Source organism: Telmatherina bonti (assembly GCF_933228915.1).
Source record: "Telmatherina bonti genome assembly, chromosome: 6".
NCBI classification, from domain to species: domain Eukaryota; kingdom Metazoa; phylum Chordata; class Actinopteri; order Atheriniformes; family Telmatherinidae; genus Telmatherina; species Telmatherina bonti.
Genome location: NC_136624.1, coordinates 27266918 through 27286347, shown reverse-complemented (window position 1 = coordinate 27286347; position 19430 = coordinate 27266918). Strand labels below are relative to the sequence as shown.

At 38.1% G+C, this 19430-nt stretch overlaps 1 protein-coding gene across 3 annotated transcripts in view; it reads left to right on the top strand.

The window, feature by feature from the left end:
* Positions 1 to 630: 630 nt before the first annotated feature.
* The window catches only part of pax7a (paired box 7a), a gene marked incomplete at its 3' end in the record, with an annotated part of 38041 nt that continues 19241 nt past the window's right edge, over positions 631 to 19430 (top strand). For 2 of the 3 annotated variants that reach the window (XM_079241750.1, XM_079241751.1), the window contains exons 1-4: positions 631 to 1094; positions 2278 to 2513; positions 3277 to 3406; positions 3803 to 3931. In XM_079241750.1, the coding sequence (XP_079097876.1) occupies positions 1007 to 1094; positions 2278 to 2513; positions 3277 to 3406; positions 3803 to 3931 (583 nt within the window). In that variant the 5' untranslated portion in view covers positions 631 to 1006. Of the gene's footprint in view, positions 1095 to 2277; positions 2514 to 3276; positions 3422 to 3802; positions 3932 to 19430 lie in introns of all 3 variants that reach the window. The other variant, XM_079241749.1, reaches the window with a different exon arrangement.

Here is a 19430-nt window from a genome sequence, read left to right as displayed (position 1 = left end):
GATGTGACACTTCTCAAGGTTTCTTCAAAAAAAAAAAAAAAAGAATGATTTTGGTAATTGAATTATTATTATTATTATTATTATTATTATTATTATTATTATTATTATTATTATTATTATTATTATTATAAAAACTGGATTTAATTATTTTATTGTTGTACATAGTTTACATTTTTTCGAATAACTTCCTTATTAAAGAAGCTTTTTTTTTCTTCTCTTTTTTGGCAAATATTTATTGAGCTTTGCATAATTTGAAAGAAAAAAGAATATACTGAAAAAAAGAATATTAATATACTACAGGTTTGATCTGCTGAATGTCATAGAGGCATTCATGTTGCAGAAACCTTTAGGATTTAGGATAACATTTAGATATATTAACATTTTGAGCTGGTTTCGGTGGATGGGGGCTTATGAGAGAGACAGCATTGAATTAAAACTGTAATGTGTTGATCTGATTGGTCGGTCGCTTCCTGGCTAAACCCACTCTCTTTCATCCATAAAAGAAAGGGCAGGGAGCCTATGGGAGCGCTCGGCTGTCTCCTCCTACGACATGCACGAAAGTTGGCCACTTAAACTACTTCCAGCCAGCCAGCAGACATTATACTAAACCCAAACTACACCAAGGGAAAAGAATAATATCGCATTTTCCCCAGCGCAGATAACTCAGGTGCTGCTCTACCATTCCACAAACTCACCGCTGCAGAGGCTTTATTTATTTATTTATTTCGTTTGTTGCTTTTTTTTTTTTCTTTTTTCCTCTTTTGTGTTTTGGCATATTCATCGCGCCAGAGGAGAGCATCATTTTTATTTTCCCCCGGGTGGAAGAAGGGCTTGTCCAGATTCTCTGCCTGGGATTGGGATTTGACAGCAGCAGCGCATCTTTTTACGCATCTGAACTCATTGCTTTTCCTTTTTTGTTGTTGTTGTTGTTGTTGTTGGCTTGGACTTTCTGAGAGTAACAGATTCGAGCAGTGTCCGGCTGTGTGTTTTTAGTCCGAGTAGCTACATGATGGCTACTTTACCAGGAACAGTGCCTCGGATGGTGCGTCCTGCACCAGGCCAGAACTATCCCCGAACCGGCTTTCCTTTGGAAGGTAAGAGAAAGGACACACTGACGTTTATGTTTAAACTTTTGTTTCGAAAACTCGTCACTTGTCCTTTCTGTCTGCTTGTGACACGGCACAGTTTGTGATTGGCGACATGCTGGGAAATTAAAAAAAAAAAAAAAAAAAAGATGAGTGAACAATACAGTTGCAGTCAGAGCTGCTTAAAGTTAACCTGAACGTCCTGGTCAGAGAGGAATTATAGTTGTTATAGTTGTAGAGAAAATATTCTATAATACTTGAGTTGTCTTGATTTGTTTAGTAAGAGGTTTTACTGAATATAATTCAAACTCTATTTTTTGTAAATACCTGAGTCCATTAGTTAAAGACCAGTTGAGTCTGTCCAAGAATTTTGGCCTTAAATATTTTTGAATTTACTACATTTTATTTTAAATAATTGTTTTATTATATATAAATATTCACTTTCACAGCACGTTTTTAAACGCTTCATTGGACTGCAACATGCTGTACAAATTATTCTAAATAAACCTTAGGATTTTCCACGGAGGGGGCTGGGGAAGAGCAAATACAAGCAGTTTATTATGTGATTTAACTTTGTTAGCGATTTAGTCTAAGATTTCTTTTTTTTTTTTCAACGTCGATGCCTATTATTCTCAAGTTGTCTGAACATATGGGCGGAAAAAAAAGATCATTTTGTATTTGCATGCATTTGTGGAAACAGTTTTCCCATTACACCCGCTTCGTGCTCAAGTGCTCTGGACTGTAATGTACAAAAACCACGTAGCTCGCAAGTTACTCGAGCTCCGGGATTTGTTCAAGTGTCCTGCTGCTGGAAATGGCAATAATACACACAGCAAAGAGATGGCTCAAAGGATCACATCAATATTTGTACAGCATGACTAGGAATAATCAAGGTGGGGAGTGTCAGCCTCTTTAGTGTCTCTTGAATGAGAAATTGCATCCTGAAGTGGCCTCGGATGCATCTTGTCAGCCAGACTGGGGCTGGCTGAATTTGGCACGAAATGAAAAATGTATAATATGATAATCTGCGTGCAATTAAAAATCCCTGACAGATATGCTGTTGTTTAAACACACTGCAACCTCACAGTATGAGGCAAATAAAGCTTTAGAGAACACGTGTTGTTTTTTTGTTTTTTTTTCTTTTTTTTTTTTAAGATTGTTTTTGAGACTGTTACTGTTTATTGTGGCGCAGTGTCCACCCCTCTGGGCCAGGGTAGGGTGAACCAGCTTGGCGGAGTGTTCATCAACGGGAGGCCCCTGCCAAATCACATCCGCCACAAGATAGTGGAGATGGCCCACCATGGCATCCGACCCTGCGTGATCTCGCGACAGCTACGAGTTTCTCACGGTTGTGTCTCCAAGATCCTGTGCCGGTACCAAGAGACCGGTTCAATCCGTCCAGGGGCCATTGGAGGCAGCAAGCCCAGGGTGAGTGGCGGTCCGTGGTCATTAAACTGGGTCACAGCAGCAGCACGAGGAAGGCAACAGTTTGAGTGGCACAAAACAGGTCAAACACCTGACTTAACTCAGATTTAATGTTTGTAGTAATTACAGATGTTAAACCTCCTCTGATGATAATAATAATGAAAAAAATTACAATAGAAAAAAAACTAAAAAATACACACATGTAGTAAATACATGTAGCTTTCTGCATGTTACAGCATAACTGTAAACTTAAGTTTGTATAACACGATGGTTGAAACAAACTTAATATTCGATGTCATAATTTTTCCTAAATATTAACAGTAAATGCTCTTTATTTTACTCCTCAAATTACATTCAAAGCAGTAAGTTTATAATTAAACTAAAAGCCATTAATACATAATGATAGGATTTATTTATGCAATTATTAAAGATTATTAAAGATATTATTTATAGTTTGCAATTTAAATTTCAAATAATCGCTTTGCAAATTGGTTGGCGTATTTATTCGTTCTGTTTTGGTGTCAGAAGCCCATAATACGCCTAATAAAAATTTAAAAGTCGATTTTCTTTTACTCACTTTTATTTTGTATATATATATATATATATATATATATATATATATATATATATATATATATATATATATATATATATATATGGTTTTTTTTTGTGTTTTTTTTTAAAATAATCCCTGTTAAAATTAAAATTCTCTCTCTTTCCTCGCTTGTCTTTTTCTTCGCTCTTCACTGCCATTTCAAACATAAAGCAGGTGGCAACTCCTGATGTGGAGAAGCGGATCGAAGAGTACAAGAGAGAAAACCCGGGTATGTTCAGCTGGGAGATCCGGGATAAGCTGCTGAAGGACGGGGTGTGCGACAGAAGCACAGTTCCTTCAGGTGAGGCTTCATCTGGTAAGCTGCACTTTTTTTTCCCCTTACTACCAGCGAATACTGCAGCATCACTTCTGCATCAATATGAACCCGACATGTTTTAAGCCCCAGTTACTGATAATAAAACGTCTCAGTAAGCATACCTGCAGCTGTTTGACCCAGAAAAAAATGTCCTGTTGAAATGTGGCTTCAGTGCTGCAGTCACTTCATATTATTATGTGTAATTTTTCCCTCTTCAATCAGTCTATATTGATCATTTGAGATCTTTTCTCAGCGCTGTTGCTTCATGTAAAACTTTTCCTGTGCCACTTCTATATCCTTCTAAAAATGTATGATAGGATTACTATGGTTCTTTTATGGGTTTTAGGGCTAATCACCCATTTACCTTTTTGTTGCCATTAGTGAGCTCCATCAGCCGCGTTTTGAGGGCCCGATTTGGCAAAAAAGATGACGAGGATGACTGTGATAAGAAGGATGAAGATGGAGAAAAGAAAACAAAGCATAGCATCGATGGCATCCTCGGTGATAAATGTAAGTTAACTACAAAAAATATTTGTCTGAAATAACAAACAATTATTATTATTATTATTATTATTATTATTATTATTATTATTTAAAGTAAACTGGAGATTTGTAAACTAAAAGCAAATGTTTTGAGCAGACTTCCTACTTTTCGTCCTCTTGGGAAATTGCCCCACATCCGAGCTGCTGCTAAACGCAGAGAATTTATTCCTGCTTTTAACTCCGAGCCAGCAGTTGTTCATTCACTCAATTATTTATGAGAGCCTTGGCAGAAGGTATTTAACTGCTGAAAATTAATTTGTGTAGCGATTTCCTCCTCATTCATCCATTCATTTAACGACCTATAAACGACAGCTGACAGTTGACCCGTTTCACAATCGATGTCAGTTCACTGACATTTCACCACTTGTCAGTTAAAGTGGAAATCAATGTTCAGAATATTATTTGCTCTATTAGTAATGCTGCTAGGTAGGAGGAAGAAAGCGGTGCAACATATGCTCTGACAGTTTTTCTTAATAGTGTATCTATACTTTAAACAGTTGTCTCCTCTGTGGTTACCTGTCTTTTGTTTCTTATTTATATGTACAGAAATGTGAAATTATAACATGACATATAAAACGTGGACAATTCCATTTTAAATTAAAATACTTTTTTTTCCATCCTGGCTGATAAAGAAATTTAGAGTGGATTTTAAAGAAGGAACATTACAAGAGCACCTGAGTTTTATTGTCATATTTTATTGGTTTGTAGCCTGACTGTTAACCACCTTAGGCAACGTCCCAAGCTTTCGTTTTGCCAAGTAAGCCTAAATCTAGGCAATCGCCATTTTAATAATTGATATGAATAGTTTATAGATTTAAAAAAAAATAATAAGAAAAGACTATCGCCCCCCATTTCCCCCTCTCATCCTCCACAAAAAAAGGACACTGCCAAAAAAATTTTCAAACTTGAATATGAACTTCATGAGCAAAACCTCCCCTCTATTGAGGCTTTTCTTAAGTGAAGAGTCCGGGGTACAAAAGCAAATCCTGGAAAGCAGGGGCGGCAAAAAAAAGAAGAGTATTGGTCCGTCCATTCTCATTCAAAAATGTGGAAAAAGAGAGAAAAGTTCGGACAATGGGCAAGAGGAGACATAAAAGGAGATGAATTATTCAGTACGCCCTGCTGCTAGATAGTTTTGTAATTTTGTATAATGGCCAGTTGGAGAAGAATTGGTTGATGGCGTGAAAACGCTCTCTTTCTCTGTTGCACCACGCATTAATGTAGAGAAAAATGTCACCATTCTGTTGCAAATGTCTCTAGTGTTCAAATTGATGAGTAGTAAACCCTACTGGCTTGCAAAAAAAAAAAAGAAGAAGAAAATCAGACCGACATGTTGTGGTACAGTCTGGTCCTTCTGCGCAATCACTCACAAAACTGCATGTTGAGATTGTTTCGCATCTATAACCTGTTAACTACATTATCTTTCCGTCATTACTGACTTTCTATTGTTTGTGCAAAATGTTAACATAATGTGTCGACTTCGTTTTATTTTTTTTTTCTCCTCAGCTTTGTTGTGTTTAAATTAGGATTGAATTACGATGCTATAAAAAGAGACGCGCCCTAGCCGTAATGCAGTTTAGACTGGCAACATCCGGATGGCATTTAATAATGTTAATACTTATTAGAGTAAGCAGTGGAAACGATGCTTGCTGAATAGGTGGCTGTGTTCGTGCCGGGTGTAATAGCTTGAAGGCATGGTAAGAAATGTATTTATCCCCAATCAGCCCCTCACTCTCCGAGTTTGAAGCACAGCCCTTATGTGGAGAGGGGTTTTAAAGCAGATTAAATAGAGCCTTTTATTTCTTTTCACTTTCATCTCAGAGCGGAGCTCACAGTGGCTCGCCCTGGGCACAAAATTCATGAGATTTTTTTTTTTCGTTTACTTATCCAGATTTTAAGACTTTATTTATTTATCTGTTTGTGTATTAGGTCTGCATATTTGATTTTCTGAGAGGTTACATCACGGATTTATCCCGGCTCTAATCTAGATGTACAAAACGCGTATTTAAACTTCTAACCATTTTTTCAATAATGTACATTTTATTTTACTGCACCTATCCGACTATAACAATTTCAGAAGGGTGATGTGGATATACAGGCTACACGAGTGGATCTCAACGCTTGTGCGATTGAATCCACATTTCTGGTCCAGTGTCTCTGGTTCTTTGGCCATGACGCAGATTCCTTCACTATTTACGCAGAAGCTTATTCAAGTTAGTAGCCTGCAAAATATGCAAATGTGAGCATCCTTTTGCTTTTTGCGTCACATAAACAGAAATACTCTTTCGGCGTCTAGCTGATGTATCTTGCTTGACCGACATATGAGCTGGAGACAGGAGATGGACACTTCAGCAAATCGCAGGATTACCTGACGTCCTCAAGATAATTAAACAGATGCCAGGTAGGATTATTTGGAAGCATCTGAGAGGAGAAAAGATAGAGCAGCGGAGAAGTGTGAGGAAGAAAGGCAGCCCTGCCAGGTTGTGACTTTACAGCTAGAAAAGACCACCACTGGGTTCAATGTTATTTATAAGGTAGAGAATATGTTAGACGTCACATTTAAATTCGTTTTGCAAAGATATGGACACAGAAAATTGTCTTCATATTTCTTTGTTTTACTTTCTGCTTTGTTTTGTGTTGTAAGTTATATGGACAAATATTTCACTATACCTCCAAGGCCAACCAGTAGCCTAAGAGAGGAAAAATGGGGGGGGAAAGGTGAATCCCAAATAAAAGTAGCCCTTGTTTTCTTGAGAAAGGATCGCTAAACATCTTTAATTTTTGCCTACTGTGATGAAAGTGTGAAAAACTGCCCCATCCGTGCTTCCACTCGTCACATTCACTCGCGCTCGCGCTCAGGAGCACACACTCGCGTGCACACCCAGTCTCTAAGTGTATGATAATCAAATGTAGCTATATTTCGGGTCTAAAGCCGCGCTGAATGAGAAGGACAGGGGAATGAAGCGAGAGACCACTTCAAACAAATCCATCTGGAACAGTGTGTGAGAGAGATTCACTGAAAGTATGGGGAAGTTATTTAGCTATTAATAACGTTTTTTCCTCAGGCATTGAGAGTGACTCCATCTGCACTTTCTCGCAGCTATTTGGCTGGGTGGAAATTGAGGGAGACCCAAATGTTGGGCAGAGATAACATACCCATCATAGCCCAGACCCTGCGCTGTGCTTCACTGCATTAAACTCGGATTAACCTCCCCTGTCCCCGCAGCCACTCAAGCCACATTTCACTGGAATTTACATCGGTAGGCCTATATTTCATATAAAGGGGGCAGGAGCTAGAAAGACACGACATGATCGACTTTATTATTATTATTATTATTATTATTATTATTATTATTATTATTATTATTATTATTTTGCCTATTTAAACGGACAAAAGTAGTAAAAGAAAAATAAGTAATACATTAGACACACTGCCTTTTACGTTGTTAGCTCCATAAAAAAAAAAAGGAAATGTCTTTTCAGTGGTCGAAATCGGTAAAAATAAATAAATAATTAATAGATAAATAAAGAGTCTACTTAATCATAGGTCTCTTTTTATTACCTATAGTTACATTTATAGATTATAGATTAGCCTAATTAGCCCCGGCTATTATATATATATATATATATATATATATATATATATATATATATATATATATATATATATATATATATATATATATATATATATATATATATATATGTGTGTGTGTGTGTGTGTGTACACATATGTGTGTGTGTGTGTGTGTGTATGTATGTATATATATATGAATAATTAAAGCCTACATATATGTGTACTCTTTTGTAGCACCTGGCCTCACTGCATTGTTGCTGTTTACCATTTTTAAAGACATTGTGTTCCTGAGTTTTAAGTCTCTTCCTATTTTATATGTTTTTTATTATTTTTTGTGTGTTTAATTAGCCCAAGGGTTGCCTAACTTTTTCAGTTTTTTATTTTGACAAGACCAGATTAGCCTTGCCTACTTGTTAAGCTATACGTATATAGACTCAGCAATTGTTCAGTAACACTAAACTCGTATCAATAACACAATATGGATAAACGGATTATTTAAGGTTAGCTTAAATTTCTGTTAAATTAGCTAAGTTCTCCCATTTACAGGTAAGATGTTGCCTAGCAACAACAAAGCTACTGCAGGACATTCATTTTAATGGTCTTTTGATGGTGGCTCAGTAGCATGCAACTTTTAGGATGCTTGAAAGTAGCCTACATTTACAGATAAATTAATAAAAAAAATAGCTCTAATTTACCTTCCTTTAATTGAAAGTTTATGACGAGATTTATTGGCCTATTTGATGTTATATCGCGAGACTTGAGGACGCGCTTCCACCAGCGTTACAAATTGGCTTTGTGGTTCAACAAAGGTAACTTGAGCAGACATGCAACACAATAACATGAAACCCCCATTTTATGAGTAATGAACATCGGTTTTATAAGCACAGTTTAAGCTTGTAGGCCTACTAACCATGCAAGACATTTTAGTGTCAGCGGCCTTAAGAGTCGACAGCATTAAAAAAAAGAGAAAAAAATAGGCTTGAGTAGGCTTAAATTCACTCTGTCCTGGTATTTGACTTTGATCGCATGAGAAATATTCATGGAAGCACAAACACTAGCTCTGTCACTATTATCCAGGCTGACAGTGATACCTCTCAAGGCTGTCTATTAATTAAAGTGGCGCTTACCATGTGGGACGACTTCCTATCTGGGCACAAAAATGGTTTTTCCATCTCTTGTGGGGCTCTTAAAAAGGGGCAATCTTTCCTCTCCAGCTTCTTGTGGGAAATTTAAAAGTGTACAGAGGAAGACATGGGGATTTCTAGCTCATTTATAAAGACGAGTTTATAATCCTTTCCTGCTTAATAACTTAAAAGGATTCAATTTCTCCCCTCATTTATGGGGTTATGATCACACATTGTTAGACGCAGATAGCAGCATTTCAAGGTTAACGTTTCCTGCTCGAAAATATCAGAATATAAGCTGTAAGCCCATAGGTGCCCTTTGTTTAGCCTGCAATTTCCCTAACAAATGCTGATAGGTCCATTTTAGATGTTGTTACTATTAATGTGATAACAACGACGATGCCGAGGAAGACCAAGTCGATAAGATGCCTGTACACCACAGAGCGTTTTTAAAATGATGTGATATTTAATTATAGCATATAATTTCACCACCGAGAATTAAATTCAGTAGGCTTACGCAGGCTATGAGGATTGAATGACTGGTTGGGGGTCTCAAGCCATACGAGACAAATTAAAGAGGAAGCGCTGCCCTCCAGGTATCCTGTCACAACAGTAGGGTGCTTCAGCGTGTCTCTCATTTCTGTCTGTGTTTTATTCCGCCAATTTTCACTATGGGGCTCAGGGATCCTGCGCCGTGCCTGCAGGGCTTTGGTCCAAAAGAAACTGAAAATCTCAATTTTTCCATCTTCTTCCTTTGCTTGAGTTTGACTTCTCTCACGCCTCCCTTTTCCATCCGCTCTTCCTCTTCTCGCTCACACACGTGAACCACACATTCATGTCAACAGGTGAGGGTTGTCATGCATGCTTCAGAGATTATTATTTATTTGATTTTATTATTTCATTTCTACGTTTTGCTTGGAATTTGACGTATTTCTGTCATCATTATAGAGCAGGCAGTTTTTTGTAAATAAAACTTTAATAACAATTCTTTTCTTTTTTTAAATGAGTGTAATTTGGTAACATTGAGGCAATCTAAAGGTAATTTTGTGAGGTTTTTGTTAAATTTATGAAAAAAAATATTTTGTATATATTTCTTTTATCATATTTAAAACAACCAATTTTTTCTTACCTTTGTTATTATTCTTTTTTTTTTCCTATTGGTAATTTTGTTGTTATTATTAGCAGCCGTACTGACATCACCTCCAACATTTCCATTTCCACTTCAGGCGTTTAATGTATTCCCAAATTGCCATTGCTTTGTTAGCATTAATGTTTAATTGGCTGGAAGAAGATGAATGAGGCTGACAGGAATCAGCTGTCCAGAGATTCCCCTGTGAGTCTGACTTGGAAATCATAACCTGACCAGCTTTTCCTCCTCTGAAACCAGCTCGTTGAACTTGTCACATCCAATTAGGGTGTTAAAACGCACTGAGTGCATCGGTGGGAAACAGTAGGTGGTTGGTCCGGGGCAGCCAATAAGGCTTTTTTTGGGTCAGATGATAGAAGAGAGGGGGTGTGGGGGGGCTAGAGCTGCGTATGGGATGGTGATGTTTCTGAATTGGACCACTGCTGGTTTTTTATTACTAAGCAGCCTCTTTTTTTCTGCTATTACTTCAATTATGGCCATCCAACAGCCTAGCATGCGTGGACTGTGGCCTCGTTTTAATTAGGTATAAAATTAATTAGAGCTGACATCTATTAAAGACTTTTAAGTTTGGCTAAAAAAAAAATACAAGACGAGAGTTTAAAGGTATGACAGTGGATTATTGGCTTATACCCAAAATTACATTTCATTGCATCCCATCATTTCTGCGTGTCCAACAAGTGTCAGACTTTTGTGAACTCAAAGTGAAAAATTAAGGTTTCAATACAGCTTTTTTTTTTTTTCAGATTTAGTTCCAGATGTGCCAAAGCAAGGAATTGACATTTAAATCCAACTATATAAATTTAATGTTTTGTATTTTTCTGTTGTTGTCATATTTAACATTTGGTATTATTTGAACTTATTGTGCTACTTAATAGCCAGGTTTTTTTTAACCGGCAAACACAAGTGTGTTGAATTCCCATCTCAAGAAGCTTTCTTTCTTTGAAAAAAAAAACAACTTTTTATTCTTGTATTGCTCTTTAAAAAAAACATCTTTTTTTTTTTTAAAAAAAAGTGCCCTGTGATGTCTGACAGCCTACTCTCACCATTGTTCGGTGAACAGCCGCTAGAAAGGGAAGAGAGAAAGAAGAGGGAGGAGAAAAGGCCATTCTGTTATTTTCTGTCTTGAGACTTGCTGCATAGGCTATTCAGGCAAGTTGATGAACTCCTCCAAAAAGTTTATTAAGGGGATGAAAACAATAAGAACTAAAGCCTTTGGGTGCCTGGGCAGACAGTTTATAAACTAGCTGCTATTGTGCCTCAAAGGCAGATGCATGAATACTTTTGAATAGGGCCCTTCAAACTGACACGATCAGGCTGGACAGCAGCAGTTTTAAAGGGAGGCAGGGTGCTTCTGCTGCAGCGCAGATCTCTGTCTTTTTTGCATTAATGTACATCTGCAAAAGAAGGGAGGAGGAGCTGGGCACTGTCTGTCATGGCCATTGGTTTTGTCTTTGGCTTTGTACTTTATCTGTTTAGAAAATGAAAAGATTTATGAGTCAAATTAGTCTCAGATTCCTTGCATGCAGGTTTAACATTAAAGAATACGAGACTTGGGTAAGCTGTATTTTTATTATGTTTATTTATTCACAACAATACAAGCCATTTTCAGGTGAATCTGTACAGAAAAGTGTTTAATTTTTTTATTTGGACAATGCATAAGCTGTTACAGAGATTTAAAAAGAGCAACACAAAAAAGAAAAACGATGTGAGCATTTCCAGTTAAAACTGAATCTCAGCAAAAAAAAACCCTGTTAAATTCTTGGTCATATGTGTATCTACAAACCTGTTCTTTTGCAGAGCACCTTACATTCACTGTTGATGTTTTCCTCTTTTTTTTCCCTTTTTTTTTAAATGGTGCACACTGGTTACGCACACTCAAGAAGATACATTATTCCTCTCCTTTTCAGTAGACAATAGACTGTCACTCTTTATCCTTCTTCCCTCCTCTGTCCCTCCCTCTCCAGCTTTCCCTTTTAGTCCTCTCAGTCTCTGGCTCTGTGCCTCACAACATCAGAGGGAGTCCAGTGATTTGTGACCCCAGCAACCCACACTTAATCTTGCTAAAGAGGGGGAGCATCCAGTTTACAGCTTGGCGGGCCCCAAATAGGCCAAGCCTGCTCTGGCAGGTGTCAACATTAGCAAACAATTGATCCCCAGTCCCATGCCCCATACCCCAGTGCGACACTGAACCTAAACTATTTGAGGCTTGCTGAAAGGAGCCACATAATAGAGAATGTTGAAGGGAGGAGAGAAGGGGGAGGACAAGGGAGAGATTACACTCTCAGACAGCTATTAGCAGGGATGAGGCTTTTCTAAACAAACAAACAAAAAAAAAAGAAGAAGATCAATACTGTGTTAGTTTACCAAGTGGAGTCATCATAGTGGCTTTGGAGTATTTATTTTCTGCTCCATTGTTTTTTTTCGACTTCTCAAACGTCTGAGGGCGGTATTGGCAATCCAATTAAGTTTTTATGGGGGTCCCTGGGAGGTCTATTTCTTCTTCCAGCCAGTTGTGTGTTTCACTTGCAGTGGGCAGCTCGTTCGCAGATTCGGCGTTGTAATGAATCCTGATTGGCGCTTATTACCTTCGATAGTGGACGATGACTGAGCTGTCCGAAGGGAAAACAACATTCAGGGATGACAGAGCTCTTCTCAGTCCTTTGGGATTGCAATCCGTCTACTTTATTAGACAGAAGTGTCTTTGCGCAGAGAGCTGAGGAAATGGGAAGAGAATGAGTTGACATGTGGACTGTTGCTGCTGTTGAATGGGTATGTGTCCTGACAAGAGGGCCAGTTTTTTTAAAAAAGCCTATTTATTTATCTCTCACTGCTGATTCTTATCCATGCCATGAGGAGAGACAAGTGTTCCCAGCAGAGGAGATCAGTTATCAAGGTTTTAATGTGAAAACCTGTGGTACTTGTTATTGGAGAAAATTCTCATTTAATTGCTTTGAGTTGTTTTTTTTTGGTGTGTTTCCTCCTCAAGTCCAGGAAACAAACAAAGAAACATGAAAATACAAAAACTAAAACAAACCTCACTGATTCTGCACACCTCACCAAGCAGCGCTTGATTTTTCTCGCACTAAGTAATTGTAATTATTGAACCGCAGCTCCTTTTCAAACAATGGTGCTTTTTTGTTACAGAACACCAACAATAAGGACAATCTGAAAACAGAAACAGACCCAAACATGGACTGTAGATAAAATAAAACAAATCTAAGGGCTCGTCTCTCCTTATTGTAGGTAAACTGTGAAAGAGGGTGCACAGTTTATAGCAAATCCAGCTCTAAGTAGTATGAAATTAAGCATGTAATTTCATAAATTGTAGTAATTTTGCCTAATAAGTTATCTACCAGACAACTTAAATGTTGGAAGCTCACAGATAATGTCTTGAATTTGCAAAAGCTTCAACGATAATAATGTACTGTTTGTGGAAGAAACATTAGTCAGAAAATAGAAGTTTTGAGTTGGCTTTTCGTTTGCATCCAAATAAAACAGTCCTGTCTTTTATCTTTGACTGAATTTTCCATGTGTTTTCTCTTCTATGTTGCATTTGACATCACACCTATCAAGGAATACATAGCACACAGAGTCCTGTTTCTGCCGTTTCTGCTAGTCTAGAAATATTAATAAGGAGTGAGTTCAACTGAGTGTGTGAACATGTTCAAAAATTTCGCTCACTCTATTCCCACCATTATGAAGTTCTCCCACTCTGTGAGCAATATGAAATGTTATCTCTTGTTCAATTGAATTTTCTGCCTGTCTGAGTAAAACATTTAAGATGAACATTGCAATAATAAGCAAGACATTTGCAAGAAATAGATCTTTGTCTTTGTGATAAAGCCATTCTGATTGTGCTAAACAATGAAGGATCACGAAACGGGGAGTACAGTAGATCAGGACATCTCAGGCTTTGTCATGTCCATGTTAAATTATGCGACGGATGAGCGGGTCAGAGCCACGTAATTTATTGAAAGAAATGTAGTTTCCTCCAATTCGCCTTGCCAGCTAAGGTTGTCAAACTCTGACAGCTGGCACTGATCAGGACAGTGTGTTGCATTATGGCCGTCCGCTGGTTACCATGGAGCTGCATTAGAAAAGACAAAAAGCATTTCTGGCTAATTTTATTACAATACAGGAATAGCCCACATAATGTGCAACAGTAATTATGTTTAGCACAGTGCGCCCGCGCTCTCCCTCAGTGATGAATGAGGAACATTGACCATGGTCTGCTAGTTTAAAAATCGCCATTAGTCTATGCTACTTAGGGCCAGAACATTTCACATTTTATGCTCTTGATGTGCTGCACTGCTGAAATATTCATTTGTTTTTAATTGTGTGCTTGTTTTTTTTTTCATCACCCCAAAGACAATAAACATGTTCCCTAAGTGTTGCAAATCAGAAATGTGTTTTTCTCTTACCAAGTTAAAATGTGAAAGCGCTTGTCCAAACAGTGGGGTGGAGCTCCTGTCCTAGCCGACAAAATAACAACTTCAAATGTTGTCCTCTCTTTTCAACTAATGGGCTTATTTCTGCATCGTCAGTCATTCTCTCCTTGGGGAATATGTAGTCTCAGTATAAAAAGCTTTTCTACTGTGCACATTACAAGCCCTCAATATGGAGGACTCGCAGAAATTAATGCCAAGTACTGTAAGCTTGACTGTGCCCAGAAAAAAGCTCTTTACAGGAAATATTCATTAGATTGTTATACATAAAGGAGCGCTTTGGTAACTGTTTGTGTACTTACAGTCTACAAAATGTCTGTGAAATATTAAAGAAGGTTATATTCTTTCTGGAAATTGGAGGTTTTCACACATTTCTTGAGGATTAGCAACATATGAAGTTTAAAAACAGTTTTATGAGGGTTTATGATAAACTATGATTCAGTGTCAGGATGTGCAGAAATAGCAGAGATTATCTTATATTTAAACTTGTGAATCAATAGCACAAAATGAAACTTTCATTCATATAATGCAGGGAAAAATAAAATGCAAGTTGTTTCTCTGTTAAAGTTTCAACCATTTTCTCTTTTCACCAACTGTTCTCTCCCTCCTAGTGTACTCGAAATCTTAAACTTTTCCACAATATTTGCTGCCGGTCCTTGTCCAGAAATTTAGGAAACTTCCCCTGGGCAAATAAAAATGTCCAGTGTGCATTCCTATACGCTGCCCAGTAATCTCTGCTTGGCTTTGTCGAGAAAATGATTTGTTCCTCCAGGAGACCTCGGCTCACAGCCCTGAGACGTAGCTGTTTGATTTCCTGCGTAGGTTTTTAGAGCTTTTTGCTGGGGGACCGGGGCTCTGGCTCCAGTGCCATTTGGCAGGGACCCCATGGGCTCCTCTTTACTTTCTTGTGCTCTCTTAATTTCATTACTTTCGCTGTGACCTCAATTAGCAAGCACTTGGGCTCAGGCAGTGACATTATGCTCAAAAGAAGAGGAAACCTGGTGTGAAGTGGGGAAGTAAGAGATGGCAACAAGGTTCACATTTTGTGTCCTCTGAAGTCTTAAAGGGTTCACGTGATGCATCTAAGATCGCTTGTAATCTGGCTTTGTTCTTAAATATTGATATTGTTGGAGAAGTTTTTGTAATTTAGCCGATAAATTCACACCTGGATGATGACAACTGGCATGTTTGCAATGTTTGAATTATATTTCTCCACACATCAAAGCACATCAAACAAAAAATAGTGTACATTTTAACACCAATAAATGTAATCAGCGTGCTGAACACAGACAACATTTGCCTTATCCACAGAGGATGTCTAAAAGTCAAAAGCAAACATTTATGTTGTTGCTAATATCCCACTTTTAGCCAGTGGTATATTAAAGAAAAAGAATCCCACCCTTCAAGCCCTTCACGCTTTCAAACTCAGGCAGCGCAGAGGCATGGGGAGTCAATATGTCAGCGTTTATGGATGCCCTGCAGAGCTGCACAGGCCTGTCAGGGCCCTATTCATGCTCTAATGGCCCCCTGAGGAGCTCGTCTCTTCGGGCTGAAAAGGCCGGGAGGCCCAGTGGACGCCCTGTTGTTGAAGGTGAGCGTGCGCTCTCATGGACGCGCTGCGCCTTCATCCACATGACAGGAGCGATAAAAGAGCATCGCTCTCACTGCATCTCCCTCTCTGTCTCCTCTGCTTTCTTTCGAGCCCCACTCCCACTTCTCCCCCATCTCCATTTTCTCCCCACCTCAAACAGAGAGAAGGGGGCTAATTGTTTGTTGTGAGAGCCAAAGATTATAGAGCCTCCCATCTTTCTTGCTCCCTTTCCTTTTTCTCCTTTTTTTTTTTCAATCCCCCTACTCCTTTTTTCAAAAGAGTGTGATTCTGACAGAGAGACAAGGGAAGAAAAGTGTTGGAATTTTCCTGAGGAATGTCGACATAAGACAGCATAAAGCTCCCACTCTGGTAGTGACAGGTTGTGTGTTGAGTCGCAAAAAACAAGGCGCTTTTCTCGTTTCATCAGACTGTCGTGAGAATTACTGTCTTTGCATTAAGTTGTAAACTATTTGTGGATTCTGCAAAAAGTTGCACACCATATTTCATAGTTGTTTTTTGTTGTCTCTCTCGCTCTGTCTCTCTCTCACTTTCTTAACTTGAAATGAATTTTGGCCCTAGTGCCCTTGGTCTTGTGCCATCTCCTATAAACCCATAATTGGCATGATAAGCATGAGATAAAACTAAAACTACTGTCCATAAAGGTGAGCTGAGAATGATTTTATTTTAGATAGGTTGTGGATTTTTAATGTCCTTATGTACACTTACACATCTCATCCAGATTCAATTTCAGCTAAATGTCAAATTACGACCCAGAGAAGGTCACTGACAACCAGAGGAAATTGATGATGCATTTTGGCTTGTTACAAGACCAAGTAAACAGTTAATTTGATTTGACCACATTTAGTATGTTGATTCAAATATTTTAATCTAATATTCATAAATAAATTCCAACTGTGCTGACGCTGTGCTCACATTTAGAGTTTTAAATTTATTTTCCACTTACATGGAGATATCCACAGGAAAAGATTATTCAGAGACAATCAGTCTTTAAACTGCTTTGATTATCGCTGTCGTCTATCTTGTATTCACATAAGGGTCCTATCTCATACATCCTTTAGTAAATGCCTTGAATCAAATGCCTCCTTTAACTTGGCAACCCCTTTAGGATGAACAGGCACTTGCGTTAAACAGAGATGCCACACCATTCTCAGAAAAATGCAAATTGGGAAGTTGTTAGTTATTTGATGTTGCTGCACGATCCCCCCCGCCCCCGAAACATCCCTCCACTCCAGTGTTGGTGGTTGAATTGCATGCAGTCCTGAGGACAGGCAAGGCTGTTTATATGCAGGCCTGGAGCAGAGAAGACAGCACAGAGACAGATGCATGTCAGAGATAGCAGATCCCATCTGAGGCAGATGCCTCTTATCACAGGCCTGTTTGCATAATTAGGCCTTTTGATATTCACCCCCTCTGACTGACAAAAAGTATAATTGCAGTATCAAGTACGACAAAAGGTAGGCACAAAATAAACAAGTCAACATAAATAGGGAGAAAAGATGTGGTGTTATTTTTGTCCTGTGGGAAAAAAGAGGGAGGAAAAAACAACATTTTTAACTAAATCTGCTGTCAGTCACAGTCAACTGGTGTGACTTGGTGCTCAGAGGCTGGTCCTGTGAATGCCTGCAAAACACAGAGCGTGAGGCCTGATTGTAATTATGCTGGAACTAATATGCTTTTCAAAATGAGCCATTATGAGCTAATGCTGCACTGCCAAAGCCCTGTCTGTTTTTGTCCCTCTGTCTTGGATAGTTTGCAAAGGTATCGCTGATATTGAGGCCATGGGTTATGAATATGATATGTCAGAGAAAGACTAGGATAAATTCTTTTTACTTCTGGCTTGTGCTGCTTGCAGGTGATTTACAAATGAGGGATTTAAAGCTCACTTAATGCATCAAAATATGATTTTATTTGAATTTCCAAATAGTAAAGATTGCATTTTGCTATCTTCCTTTTTATTTTTCTGTTCTTATGCATGCGTTACATAATCAAATTTAATTCGATTCTGTATTTTTTTAATCTTTTAAATGTTTTTTATTATGATTTTTTTTTAATCAATAATGTCTGTCAAAGCCATGTTAAAAAAAACAGATTTGTAAGATTTTAGGTGTAACAATAGAGCTTCATTTAGTACACTTAGAATTTTTGTAAGTATTTAAGAGATGCATCCCGATGCATAAATTTAGACAATATATTTCAACAGCCTGGTCAACATGAAGTTTATTGGTGTTGTTACGTTTCATAAACCTGTAACCTTACAGATGACTTGGTTAATTGCCTCATTAAGCGGACAGCTGTCCATTTAATTACCATTACCTCATCGTCTCAGGGGCAAAGGTGGAGGGAGGGCTAAAGGAGTCAGTGGGTTTAGAGAGAGAAGATGAGGAGCCCTGAGGAGCATAGCAGGGAGGTGGACCAGCAGAGGGTTGATGTGAGTGCTGGTTTTGAGGAAACAGAATGATGAGGATCCCATCTGCCTTTAGTCTGTCTGTAAGGTCAGCAGAGGAGCATCAGGGGAGAGAACAGGCTTTAAACCTCACAGTAACCTTAAAACTATTAACTAGCTGCTAAGGCCTTTCAAAAGCAGAGGCTGTGTTTTATCTAAAAGGTCTGGTCAGAATTAAAGCATCATTAAAGCAAAGTCACAGCAGGGTGAAAAGAACTAATGTGCCTCTTCACATCTGCCGAGTTCATTTGTTGTATGGAGTTCTCCCACACTAATTAAACACTGGCCGTTGTCAGTACAACATATTAGTTATGGATGATAGTCCTTTATGTCATACCTGATAACTGACTGATTTTTTTTTTTTTTAATTGAAATATTACCTGTAAATAGGTCTCTCTCTAAATGCACAGTCCTTCACATGGACCCAAGATCAATGGCCTACTTTGCTTTCCTAAAGAATTTAATGTGGCTGTGCAACAAATGTTAATGTCGTCCTTTTATCCATGATTATCTAATGCTTCAAGTTTCATGTAATCCAAATAAGTATTTTGTGTGTAACAAGTAGGTGCACTTTTGCACTTGCACTAAATTCCACAGAAGAAATGGTAAAGTAAAACAAAGAGTTAAAACATCTGGAAGACGGAGATTTGTGTTAGCCTTTGCTTGCTTCCAGTTATCAGTCTCTTAGATTATTAATTACATAAAATGCTCCACTATTGATCAGCTAAATCCTTTGGCTCCTCTGTAGTGAAAGCATCTGTCTGAAGCCGTGAAAGGTATTAAAATGAGGTTTAAGGTAGCTTTTACTTAAATTGCCCCTGGTGTTATTTTAATCTTAATCAAGCATTTACCTTGACAAAGCCGAGTGTAAACCTCATTAATTCCTATTTATAATGGGTGCAATTTTAAATCAATATTGAGGTAAAAACCTTTAAGGCGCCCTGGAGGAGAGAACACAGCACTAATCGTGCCCACTGGATTGCACATAATGAGATTCTAATTGGGCAATAACTAATGAGACAAGGCATGAGTGGTTTATCAATATCTTATGAACCTCTGAATGGAAATTACAGCAGTCGTATAATATAAAGGTCTAATCGGAGAGTACATTTTGTGCC